This window comes from Lonchura striata, chromosome 13 (genome assembly GCF_050655825.1).
Source record: "Lonchura striata isolate lonStrDom1 chromosome 13, ASM5065582v1, whole genome shotgun sequence".
Classification (NCBI taxonomy): domain Eukaryota; kingdom Metazoa; phylum Chordata; class Aves; order Passeriformes; family Estrildidae; genus Lonchura; species Lonchura striata.
This window is the reverse complement of record NC_140715.1, coordinates 4,197,769-4,210,471: the sequence shown is the minus strand read 5'-3', so window position 1 is coordinate 4,210,471 and position 12,703 is coordinate 4,197,769. Positions and strand designations below refer to the sequence as shown.

Below are 12,703 nucleotides of genomic sequence, written 5' to 3'. Positions count from 1 at the left end.
GGTGCAAGGGGACCCACAGGGTGTGCAGGGACCCTGTGGCCCTGCAGAGCAGACCCTGCCATCCCGCTGCCTCGTAGAGGAAGCTGTTAGGGCCTGCTGTTCTTGGGAAGGCTGCTGAGGTCTGTGGGGTGACTGCGAGGGACAGAGCACAGCTGGGTGTCACCATCTCCGTCCCGCTGTGCTGCAGGCATTGCAGCAGTGAACACAGCCTGGCACCTGCAGCAGTGAATGCAGCCTGGCACCTGCAGCAGTGAATGCAGACTGAATCCCGGGCAGGGTCAGGCTGGAAGGATCCACAGTGGCTGCTCTGGTCCAAACTCGCTGCTCAGACTGAGCACAGGGCACAGGGCTGTGTCCAGGGGCCTCTGCAATGGCCCCAGCAGGGACAGCCACAGCCTCTGCACCCTCTGCCCACGGCTGGCACTGCCAGGGCAGGAGTTCTGCCTCCTGGGCAGGGGCAGCTCCTGGGCTCAGCCCTGCCCGGGGCTCCGGGGCCATCGCTGGGGCTGGAGCAGAGCCTGGGGCTGCTCTGAGTGCTGCACACAGGGACAGACTGGGACAGACTGGGACAGACTGGAACACACTGGGGAACATGGGGACAGACTGGGACACAGGGACAGACTGGGACACACTGAGACACACTGGGACACACTGGGGAACATGGGGACAGACTGGGACACAGGGACAGACTGGGACAGACTGGGACAGACTGGGGAACATGGGGACAGACTGGGACACAGGGACAGACTGGGACAGACTGGGACAGACTGGGACACAGGGACAGACTGGGACAGACTGGGGCACAGGGGCAGGGTCACCCCAGAGGTGCTGCCAGGGCTGGGAACGGGGGCAGGGTCACCGCTGACCTGCTGGCAGTGCTTTTGGGAGCCCTCAGAACCTGCTGCTGGGAGCAGGCTCCTCCCTGCTGCCAGGAGGGCAGGGATGGGCAGCAGGGGAGGGAAATGTCCCTGGGACATCCTTGTGATGGCAGGTCACTATCCTGGCAGGGTTGATGTACCCAGGGACAGGGCTCCCACACCCTCCTGGCTGCTGACAGGGCAGTTTGGGGCAGGAAACCTTCTCCACTGCACCCTTCTGCCTCCAAAGTCACCGAATTCCTGGGTTTGGGGCTCTGCTCCCTTGGCAGGAGGAATCCCTGCTCAAGCACCTGGTTCAGTGGGGGGAGTGCTCCTTCCCAGAACCCATCCAGGACATCCCCCAGCCATGGGACCACCCTGGAGCCCACAGAGATGGCACAGGGAGGGGAGCAGGGCACCGGGGCAGGGCACAGGGATGGGATGTTTCCTGAGTGCTTCCTATCAGCTCATGTATTGCAGAGCAGGTTTCAAAGCCTCTGCTGGCTCCCAGGGTTTGCCAGCCTGCTGGTGTGATTTATATATATATATATTTATTTATTTATTTATTTATATATTTATATTTATATTTATATTTATATTTATATTTATATTTATATTTGTATTTGTATTTATACTTATATTTATCTAGACAGCAGCATGTTTGGGCACAGGCACAGAGCCCTGTCCTGCCACAGTCACAGAGCAGGATGCTGGCAGGGGCTGGAGGAAGCAAACATCAAAGTGAAGGTTGGATCATTCCAGCATGAAGCTCTGTTTGATCCTTCCCTTTGGTGGGCAGTACCCAGGATGACACTGTCCCTCAAGATTCCTGTGTCCATCCATCCATCCATCCATCCATCCATCCATCCATCCATCATCCATCCATCCATCCATCCATCCATCCATCCATCCATCCATCCATCATCCATCCATCCATCCATCCCTCATCCATCCATCCATCCATCCATCATCCCTCCATCCATCCATCCATTCATCCATCCATCCATCCATCCATCATCCATCCATCCATCCATCATCCATCCATCCATCCATCCATCCATCCATCCATCCATCATCCATCCATCCATCCATCCCTCATCCATCCATCCATCCATCCATCATCCCTCCATCCATCCATCCATCATCCATCCATCCATCCATCCATCCATCCATCCATCATCCATCCATCCATCCATCCCTCATCCATCCATCCATCATCCATCCATCCATCATCCATCCATCCATCCATCATCCATCCATCCATCATCCATCCATCCATCCATCCATCATTCATCCATTCATCCATCCATCCATACATCCATCCATGGATCCATCCCTCCCCACCCCTCAGTTTTTCCTGCTCCCTGGGGCACATTCTGCTTTACCTTCAGCCCCACCCACGGAGGTTCCTGCTGAGGGACATGTGGGGCGATGGTGGGAACATCTCTGGGGGGCAGGACGGGGTGAGGGACACTCAAGGCTCATCCCCAGAGAGGAAATACCACACTGGACAGCTGGAAATGTGGGACTGGGACTGACCCTGAGGGTGTGCAGGGCACGGCAGAGAGCTGAGCCCCTGCGAGGGAGTGCAGAGGAGGAAACTGGAGTCCTGGAAATCTGCTGGACCTCTCCAGGCAAAAGACCTGCTCAAGGCCAGTCCATGAGGCTGCTGGGGGGGCTCCTCGCTGGGCTCAGAGCCCTGGTCTGGGTGGTGGGGCCAAAAGCTTCTCAAGACCAACCCATGAGCTCAAGAGTCACAAATCACGGGATCCAGGGATGGAGTCACATCCTGCCCCAGCAGGGGCACGTTTGACGCGGTGTGTGGCCAGATGGGGCCGGTGCCACGCTGCCGCTGCCCCCATCCATCAGGAGGGCTGACATCACTGCCTCCGGCCTAATCTCCCGTCCAGCAGCAGCTTCCCGTTTCCTTTCCAATCTCTGCGCTCGGAGCCGGGCAGGAAAAGCTCCCAGCTGGGCTCTCGTGCGGGGCCGCAGCCCCCGCGTGTCTGGCCCTCGTCCCACCGGGTCCTGGGCCACCCACCCCCCCAAAATCCCGGCCAGGGCCCCTGGGGGGCTCCGCGCTCCCCGCACCCTGCCTGCAACATCGGGATGCCGCTGGCCGGCCCCTTTCCTGTTTGTGCTGCAGGAAACCCACGGCGTTCCAAAAGAGATCCCCGCGCTGGGGCTGCTGGCACCCCACGGTGCCCCCCAGTTCCACCCCGGCTCACACTGGGGGCCAGGAGCTCTCCTAGAGCCCGGTGCTGGATGAGCACAGTGACAGGGACGCTCCCTGTGCCGCCACCATCCCGGTTTCGGGCCGCATCCCGGGCTGTGGGCTCACTCAGGCTGGCACAGCTTTCCCTGCGGTTTTCAGTGCTCAGGCAGCAGCTCCTTACTCCCACTCAGGGCTGGCTAAAAATAACCCCGGCAGAGCCGCAGCCGGGATCCTGCAGGGAGACATCCGGGGAATGAGGAGGATGAGGCTCCTTCCCGCAGGGAAGGGTCTTCACCCCAGCACCGGGCTCTGGGTGATTTTCCAGAATCATCCAGGGGTGATTTTCCATGGTTCCCAGCTCTGCCAGAGTGGTTTTGGGGCAATTTGGGGCTGGGTTGTGTCTTTTTAGAGGTAAAGTAATCCCTGTCTGCTGCCAGAGGTGGGAGCAGTGTGGGGAGAGGGAGCACCCCTCGGTGGCTGTGTGCTGCCAGGTGCCAGCTGCACATCCCCTGTCCCCGTTTTCCACATTTTCCTTGCAGAGGTGGCTTCTGTGCAGCCAGCCCAGCTGCAAACCCCCAGATCCGGCTATCCTGACAGCCAGACCCTGCTGTCCCCTTCCCAGCACTCTGTGTGTGTGGGGTGTCCCCTGAGGCAGTGCAGGGGACATTTGTGACCTAACAGGGTGGCTAAAGGGGACAGCAAGCATCCATGCCTGAGATTTTGGGGTGGAGAAAAGCTCCAGGTGTGGGAGAAGCACACACAGGGCAGCTCTGGAGGGAGGCCAGGCTGTCAGGGGGCCAGGGGGGTGAAGCTGGGTCAGAGGGACCCCAAAAGCTGCAGTCACATCCCCATTTGCACTGACCTTGCACAGATTAGGCTCAAACCCAGCTGGGGACAGAGCCCAGCAGCCACTTCGGAGGATGGGGGTGAGGAGTGGGTGGAAAATCCCTCATTTGTCAGCGTTTTCCCACGGCAGTGCCTGTCTAGACCAACTTCCCATTGTCCGGTGGAAGCCGCCCCCTGCCCACACACGCTCCCGTGGGGGTGCAGAGCCTGGCATCCTTCTGCCCTGTCCTGCTGCCACTCCTGTCCCTGCTGAGGGTCACCCCAGGGTGCTGGGGCTGCGTGGATGGACCCTCCTGTCCCACGCAGAGCTGGGTGCCTCTGGGTGGGCTCCGTGCCAGCCCCCTCCCCATCCTGTGCCAGCCCCACGAGCTCTGCACACACACCAACCCCTTTATTGTTGTGCCAGGAACCACAGCAGCAGCAAACACTGGGACAGTGGGGAGGGACACAGGTGGCCCAAGACCCCAGTGCCAGGACAAACCCCACAAACCACCAGGGGCAGGGGTCCCCAGAGCCAGCTGGGCTAGAGCCAGCCTGCAGAGGTGAGCCTGGTGCTCAGGAGAGGGCCTGGGAGGGCTCCCTGAGATGGGGGGGTCACACTAAACTTGAAGGGGCACGGAGGGCTGGAGGAGGTCCAGCCTGACCTCGGGGTTGGCAGAGCTGGACCTCAGGCCAGACGGGGTCAATCCAAACCTTGTGCTGCTGCAAAGCCTGGGCAGGACCCTCACAGACCCTGGGCCTTTGAGGGTCTTAGAGAGGCAGAGCCGTATCCTGGTGGCAGGAAAGCTCCTGCCCACCTCAGCCTGCCCAGCCTCTGCTGGGCAGAACACCCACTGTCAGCACTGTCTCCTCCGAGACATCTCCACGGGCACAGGGGCCACCAGGGTGCCCATCCTGCCTCTTTCCAGCACCTGTGGCACAGATCCCACGGGACAGTTCCCTGCTGCCTGGGTAGGGGGGGGGGGGTCAATGATGAAGGAGTCAGAGAGCAGATGTGACTATTGGGAAGCGGGGAGCCAAATTCCCAGCTGTGCCCCTGGGTGCCAAGCCTCGGTGGTGAGGGCATTCCCTGGGCAGAGGGCTCAGGCCTCGTGGTCACTGGTGCTCAGGTGCTCCTCGGGCAGGCCGGTCTCGTCGATGTTTTCCAGGGAATCCGCGTGCTGCACGGAGAGCTCGGCCAGGCTCACGCTGGGCAGCGTGTTCTGCTCGGGGTACACCCAGGGCTTGTACTCGGGGTCGTGCCGGCGCTTCCACTCCGGGTACTTCAGCCCAGCCTTGTAGATCTTCTTCATCGCCTGCGGGCACAGCGGGGCTGCAGCTGCCTCGGGCTGTGGGCACAGCTCCCCCGCTGCAGGGTTTGGGGTGTTGCCAGGGGATAAGAGCCTGGATGCCCCAGCAACGTGCCCTGTGTCACCCAGCACTCATCCTGGGAGCTCTGCATCACTGAGGATCCATGCTGTGAGCTCTGGATTGCTCAGCACCCATTCTGCCAGCTCTGGGTTATGCAGCACCCATCCTGTGAGCCTTGGATTACCCGGGACCAATCCTGTGAGCTCTGGGCCACCCAGCACCCGTCCTGCAGGTCCTGGGTCACCTGTTTGGTGAGCTCTGGGTCTCCCAGCACCATTCCATGAGTTCTGGGTCTCCCAGCATCCACCCTCAGAGCCCTGTGGGCCCTGGGCTCACCCACCCTGGCCCCACCCAGGGGTAATTGGGCAGCTCATCCCTGCTGCCCGGGGCTCCCACCATCAGCCATGCATCCCCCTTACCTTTGGTGCCACAAACTGGGACACGCGGTTCACCACCCACTTCGGCAGCGACCCTGTAAGAGCCCAAAGCTCCATCACCCGGGGAAGCAGGGCCAGCTCCAGGGGAGGCTCCACGAGCCCTCAGCACGCCCAGGGCTGGGGTGGGCACCCCTTCACCCTCCATTCCCGGGTGCCTGGGTGATGCAGAGCCCGGGGGGTGAGCTCTGGGTGAGCCCCCTCCCCTGCTGTGGGCACTCACCGCGAGGGTCCACCTGGGTGAGGTAATAGAGGATGCAGGCACCGTCCCCGTTGGCCTTGATCAGGTACCCGGTCTGCAGGGACACGGCCCTCACGAAATCCTTGCGGGGCGGGTATTTCTGCGGGGACATTCCGGGCACCTCAGAGCCTGCCCAGCCCTGCCTGTGCCCGCGGGCAGCGCTGCCAGGGCTGGGGGCAGCTCACCGGGTGCTTGACGCTGTAGTTGATGATCATGTAGTCATTGCCCAGGGGCAGCCAGGAGCGCAGCGTGACGAAATCCCGGTTCTTCAGGGGGCTCGGGCACTTCCCTGCGGGCAGATCCCGTTACCCGCGGCCCCACACACACTCACGGGGGGCGTGGGGCTGGGGAGGGGGGCCCGGGGGTCTCAGGGCTGCTCACAGGAGTAGTATCCCACATCAGCGTTGACGGTGAGGCGCCCGATGTCGTAGGTCTCGATCATGTTGGAGTCCCACTTGCTGCGGTAGCGGGTGTCGTGCAGCACGTCGTAGAGGGTCTCGGCGGGGACGTCCTTGCAGGAGATGCGGGTCTGTGGGGAGAGGGGCGGGGGGCAGCACCCAGCGCCGGGGCTGTGCCCACCTGGGCACGAGGACTTTGGGCTGTCCCGTGTCCCTGTGCCACGGAGGGTGCTCTGCAGGACAGCCCCGGAGCCAGCGCTCCCGCAGCCAGAGCGGGCTTAGGATGAGCCTCACAGGATGGTCTGGCTGGGCCAGGCTTTGGTGCCTGTCCCCTGCCCCGTGTCCTTGCAGGGCAAACAAAGGGGTGCCCGTGTGCCTTCATGGTAGTCTTGGGTGTGGGGTCCGCTCCTGGGGGGTGTAGTCAGGCCCATTCCTGGGGGTGTCAGGCCCATTCCCGGGGGGGTTTTGGGGTCCATTCCCTGGGGGTGTCAAGCCCATTCCCGGGGGTTTCAGGCCCATTCCCGGGGGGTTTTGGGTCTGCTCCCAGGGGGTGTCAGGCCCATTCCCGGGGGGTTTCAGGCCCATTCCCGGGGGGTTTCGGGTCTGCTCTCAGGGGGTGTCAGGCCCATTCCCGGGGGGTTTCAGGCCCATTCCCGGGGGGTTTCGGGTCTGCTCTCAGGGGGTGTCAGGCCCATTCCCGGGGGGTTTCAGGCCCATTCCCGGGGGGTTTTGGGTCTGCTCCCAGGGGGTGTCAAGCCCATTCCCGGGGGTGTCAGGCCCATTCCCAGGGGGTTTCAGGTCTGCTCCCTGGGGGTGTCAGGCCCATTCCCGGGGGGTGTCAGGCCCATTCCCAGGGGGTTTCGGGTCCGCTCCCGGGGCTGTCGGCCCGGCTGTAACCGGAGCCGCGGAGCTGCCCGTGCATTATTGATGAAGGCGGCCGCGCTGCTCCCCTGAGCGCCGGCAGGAGGGAGATGTCATCTGCTCCTCGTTAGAGCCCTTGCATCTTTGATGAGGCGCCGGGTAACCCGAGATGGCCCTCCGAGCGCGGCAGGTCCCATCAATCTCGGGCCAGCTTTCCCGGTGGCCCGGTACGGGTGGACTCGTGCCCAGGAGATGTGCTGCAGTGCCCAGGGCACCGGGGAGGGTGGGCGCACCCAGCCCCTGCTCCTGCTCTCCCTCCTGCTGCACCCTCGCAGCGGGGTCTGGAGGTGCTGCTGCTGCAGGGTGAGGGATTTTTCCAGCTGCAGGTGGAGCTCATGGGCTTCCTGGAAACTCCGGTTGTCACAGAGGGACCATCGCAGACTTGCAGCCCCAAATTCTCCACTAAAGGCTGTCCACCATCCCCCCCCCCCCCCCCCCAGCCTTGGATAAGCAGCCCTGCCAGGCACAGCAGCTGGGATGGGGAAAACACAGAACTCAGACGCGTCCACAGGGAATTCAGGTGGAAAAAAATCCAAAGCTCCAGCTGCTCAGGGAATCTGAGATAATTAGCTCCCTCAGTTAATGGACAGAGCGAGGCTCTCCTTACCCCAAGGGAGCTGTGCAGCTCGGACTGCATCCCATGTTTTGGGAAGGGGCTCTGGGCAGTGACAACCCCTGCACCGTGGCCAGGCCCTCTGCAGGGCAGGAAAAACCCCATTATTGCACTGAACCAGGCTGGGTGATGCTCCCTGACTGCCCGGACCTGCCTGGGGTCCCCTCAGAGGGGACAGAACTGCAACCCCTCTGCCAGGCTGGACTCCAGGGGCTTCTGCCAGCCTGTCCTGGTCCCTCTGGGCAACATCCACTTCTCCAGTCCAGATCGCACTATGGGGAGCCCTGTCCAAGGCTGGACCCGCTGGATCTGCCCACACCCGCAGAGCCAGACCTCTCCCTGCAGAGGCAAGCAGGCTGCTCAGGCACGATTTACCCTTGGCAGGTCCTTGCTGCTGTCACCACTGCCCTCCTCCTTCAGGACATGGCTTCTAGGAGCACATTCTCCATGTCCTTCCCAGGGATGGAGGTGACACAGCAGCCCACAGTGCCACCCTGGAGCTTCCTTTTGGGAGAGGATTATGATTTTTGCCTCTTTCCAGGTGTCAGGGACCTGCTGTGATCACTGGGATTTTCAAAGGTGCTGGCCTGACCCCTCAGCCCCCTTTAATCCTGTGTATGCCCAGCTGGTTTAAATGCTCCCTGATCCAGGTGCAGAAGCTCTTCCCTGGCTCACGGCAGCAGGGAAATGTGTACTGCAGCTGCAGCTCTGCTGAGAGTGCTGCTCCTGCTCCTCCCCCTGGCCTGAAGGGTCTCTGTCCACAGCAGCAGCGTGTGCCCAGCTCCTCCTCGTGCCCTGGCTGCAGGAGAGGAGCTGCTGGGTGTCCCGTGCTCAGCACAGCGGTGGGAGAGCCTCTTCCAGAGCGCTGTTCCCTCCTCCCCACCTCCCCATGCCCTCCCTGCTCCCCAGGCCATGCTGACCCTCCCGCGGCAGCCTGTTTGAATGCTCTCCACAGCTGGGCTTCCTGCAGGTCGGCTGTTCTGCCTCTCCTCGCTCTGGCAGATCCCATCCCTGCCCAGGGGTTGGGATTCTTGGTGCCAGAAAAGCCAAAGCCCGTGATGCCCACCCTGGGCTCACGCCGTGCCCCCAGCCCCCTGCAGCCACTCCTGACGTGCCCAGGGTCACCCGGCAGTGCCACTGGGGCTGTGCAGATCAACCAAAAGAGACCTGAGGGATGGCTGAACCTCCTTGTCCCTCTGCAGCACCCCAGATCCAGCCCCTGGCAAGCGACAAACCTCCCAGAGCAGCACCTGGCGCTCCTGCAGGATCTCACCCCGGGGCGCAGGGCCGGAGAAGGACACCAGGGACGCGTCCCATGAGCTCCCGGCAGGGCCAGCCCCGCAGTGTGACCGACCCCGGGGCTGATCGGGACCGGGGGCAGCCGCCCGTGAGCCCACCCGGCGGGACCGGCGGCATCCCGGCAGGGGAAGCCGCGGGCGGGCAGCAGGAGCCGGCGGAGCAGCTGGGAAACACCTCCGGGGCTCTAACCCTGCCAGCCCTGGAACTGGGGGCACGGACAGCCCCAAGCAGGCGGGACTGCGCATCTCCAGCACGGGGCAGTCCCCAGGGACCCTCGGGAGCCGCCGGGCACACGGCCGGGGCAGGGAAGCTCTGCTTACCTTGATTTTCTGCACGGTGCAGCTCTCCTCCTGGCCCTGACTCCACACGGTCACGCCGGCCTTGTTATACCGGCAGTGCCAGCCCTCCAGGCTCTCGCACTGATCCCTGAAGGAGCTGAAGTCGGAGTCATCGGGGATATAAACCACCTCCCCTCCTCTGGACATGGGGCTGAGCTGCTGCCCGGGCGCGGGCACTGCCTGCGGGCAGCCTCCGCCTCCCCTCCCGGGAAACCCAGCTCTGCCCTTGAGCTCTGCCTCGCTGGGCGCCCGCCGCAGCTCACATCACCCTGGCAGCCCCGAGCCCGTGCCCTGGAGCGGGCCCGGGCACGCCGGGCTGGGCAGAGCGCTGCGGGCAGCCCGGGCACGCCGCGCGGGGCTCCTCGGCCGCAGTCGCTAGCGCGGCTGCCGGCAGCTCGGATGTCTTCCCGGGCTGGCTCGGCAGCATCACATTTCTGCCCGCTGCCTGTCAGCTCCTCTATTATTCAGCAGGTAGCAGCGCGCAGGTGGCTCGGCTTTCAGGGCACGGCTGCCCCCGGCTCCCCGAGCCCCCCGCGCTGCCACCCCGCTGTCCCCTCGCCGGCGCCCTGGCAATCTCTGTGCCTGACTGCAGCACGGGCACAGGCAGGGATCAGCTGATGCCGGAGCAGCGGCCGGGCCTCGGCCCCGCGCCCGCAGCAGCGCGGGATGCGGGGCAGGGTGCGGGTTTGTGAGGGGGACGCGGCCCTTGCTGGGCTCACAGCATTGCTGCACCCCGGGGCGTGTCCAGCCCCCCTCCCACCGTGAGCAGGACACCACCGGCACAGGGAAGGACACCCGGGGCTCAGCCCAGCCTGCCACCTCCCCAGGAAAAAATACCAATTCTACTGCCCAGCCTGGAGCTGCAATGGATGTCCCTTGTCCCTGGGTACCAGTCCTGTCCTACCGAGAGAGAGGGACTGGCTCTGTCCCCAGGGCACCTGCAGGTTGCTGGTAGATCCCAGCCCAGCTCTCTCCCAGCCCCAGCCTGCAGCCCTGCTGGTCCTTTTCCAGCCCCTCCATCTCTCCCTGCACTGGGAGCCACTCTGAGCACAGAGCCTGGGGCTCCCTGGTGCTGCACAGAGCAGCCAGGCTGGGGCCCACACCCTCCTCGTGCTGCCCAGGGTGCAGCTTGTCCCATTTGTCCATCCTCCTGTCCAGAACTTATCTGGGACCTTGTCCCCGTTCCTTTCACTGGGATCCTGCTCAGCCCCTGGTCCCCAGCCTGCCTGAAACCTGGGGTTACCTCGCCCATCCTGTTGATGTCCACAAGGTTTCTCTTGACTGGAATTTTGGGGTTCTTGAAGTCCACCTGGAATGAGGCTCCACCACTCTCACACCCCTTCCCCCTGGATCAGCCTCACCTCCCAAGGCCAGGGTGCAATTCCCTCCTCATCCCACCCTGGGATGAAGTTTGGGAACAGCCCCGGTGCTGATCCTGGGACCGGCATCACCTGGGCACTGGGAAATGGGGAAAAACTGGAGAGGAGAGCAGGGAGAAAGCTGGAGAGCTGCAGCTCTCCTGGAGAGCAGAGAGCTGCCTGTGGCTGCCCTGCAGCTCTGGGGGCACAGGGGCTGTCCCTGTGCTGTGCTGCCCTGCAGCTCTGGGGCACAGGGGCTGTCCCTGGGCTGTGCTGGGGCTGCTCTGGGGGCACAGGGGCTGTCCCTGGGCTGTGCTGCCCTGCTGCTCTGGGGCACAGGGGCTGTCCCTGGGCTGTGCTGCCCTGCAGCTCTGGGGCACAGGGGCTGTCCCTGGGCTGTGCCGCCCTGCTGCTCTGGGGCACAGGGGCTGTCCCTGGGCTGTGCCGCCCTGCTGGGGCTGCTCTGGGGCACAGGGGCTGTCCCTGGGCTGTGCTGCCCGCTGGAGCTGCCCTGGGGCAGAGCTGCCAGCGCCACGCTCCGTGACAGAGCTGCCGCAGTGGAAGGGAGGGGAGATCCCGCTTGGAAAGACCTTGGGGTGGCCTTGGGGCCCTGGAGCAGGGAGCAGCTCTGGCCGGGCAGATTTATGGCCCGGAGCTGTCTGGCCCCATTGCTGCAGTGTGCTGTGAGTGTGTCCCTGTGCAGGGGGGGCTGTCCCCCAGGTACAGCCTGGAGGGACCTCGAGTGGGTGTGTGGGGAGGGCAGGAGCCCAGGCTGGTGGCTCTGGAGCTCCAGACGTGTCCATGGGGTGAGAGAAAGGAGGGCCTGCAGTGCTGGGATGGAGGAGCCCCCAGGCTCCATGGGAAGGAGCAGCACTGAGGTGGAACCAGCCCTGCTCTGCACCTGGCACGTGGCAGCATTTTTCTTCCAGCTGGAAAGTGGAATGGAAAGTTCTTCCCTCCTGCAGCAGCCTCTGGGGTCAGTGCTCAAGCTGGGAAACTGCACAGCCACCCAGGAGCTGGCTGGTCGCCATCACATCCCCCTGCAAGCCAGCTGGGCTGAGCTTGGCTCCCATGTCCCACCTGGAGCACTCAGGGCTTCAACCAACCCCTTCACCACCGTCTTTGGCTCTTCTGGAGCCAAGGTTTGGGTCTGGGTGGTGCCCTGGGAGCTGCCCAAGGGAGGAAGAAGATCACTGCAGCAAATGTGGAGCCTCATGATAACGCTGCCTCTGTCACATCTTGTTTAACTTCTCCTTGTGGAGCTGCTGGGTGAGTCCAGAGAGGCCAAGGGGATGCTCCAAGAGCTGGAGCCCCTCTGCCCTGGAGCCAGGCTGGCAGAGCTGGGGGTGCTCCCTTGGAGAGGAGAAGCTCCAGGGAGAGCTCAGAGCCCTGCCAGGGCCTGAAGGGGCTCCAGGAGAGCTGGAGAGGGACTGGGGACAAGGGATGGAGGGACAGGACACAGGGAATGGCTCCCACTGCCAGAGGGCAGGGATGGATGGGATATTGGGAATTAGGAATTGTTCCCTGGGAGGGTGGGCAGGCCCTGGCACAGGTGCCCAGAGCAGCTGTGGCTGCCTCTGGATCCCTGGCAGTGCCCAAGGCCAGGCTGGAGGGGGCTGGGAGCAGCCTGGGATGGTGGGAGGTGTCCCTGCATGGCAGGGGTGGATGAACTGAGCTTTAAGGTCCCTTCCCACCCCAACCATGCTGGGATTACGATGATTCTTTCATCTCAGAGGCAATTTTGTGATGTGCCCTTGAGGCCCAACAGTGCCACCAATCCCATCCTGGGCTGGGGCTCCATTCCCTGGGCTGACCAGGGCTGCTGTGAGCAGC

At 63.4% G+C, this 12,703-nt stretch overlaps 1 protein-coding gene across 2 annotated transcripts; it reads right to left on the bottom strand.

Annotated features, from left to right (window-relative positions):
• Window positions 1–4,290: 4,290 nt before the first annotated feature.
• On the bottom strand, window positions 4,291–11,129 carry LOC110480252 (START domain-containing protein 10). 2 transcript variants are annotated; one of them, XM_021548080.4, is made up of 6 exons: window positions 9,495–11,124; window positions 6,325–6,472; window positions 6,129–6,232; window positions 5,926–6,043; window positions 5,688–5,740; window positions 4,291–5,213 (listed from the first exon to the last, which is right to left on the bottom strand). In XM_021548080.4, the coding sequence occupies exons 1-6, from the start codon at window positions 9,657–9,659 to the stop codon at window positions 5,001–5,003; spliced, it is 801 nt and encodes a 266-aa protein (XP_021403755.1). In that variant the 5' UTR covers window positions 9,660–11,124; the 3' UTR covers window positions 4,291–5,000. The 2 variants fall into 2 exon arrangements, with proteins under 2 accessions (XP_021403755.1, XP_085447228.1); XM_085591102.1 differs by having other exon boundaries at window positions 5,071–5,266; window positions 9,495–11,129.
• Window positions 11,130–12,703: the final 1,574 nt, after the last annotated feature.

Coding starts and splice junctions, on each gene's coding strand:
- LOC110480252 (XM_021548080.4), bottom strand. CDS start 9,659: ATGTCCAGAGGAGGGGAGGTGGTTTATATCCCCGATGACTCCGACTTC. Junction 6,233..6,324: donor TGATGTGGGATACTACTCCT/GTGAGCAGCCCT, acceptor ATCTGCCCGCAG/GGAAGTGCCCGAGCCCCCTG. Junction 5,741..5,925: donor CACCCAGGTGGACCCTCGCG/GTGAGTGCCCAC, acceptor GGGCTCTTACAG/GGTCGCTGCCGAAGTGGGTG.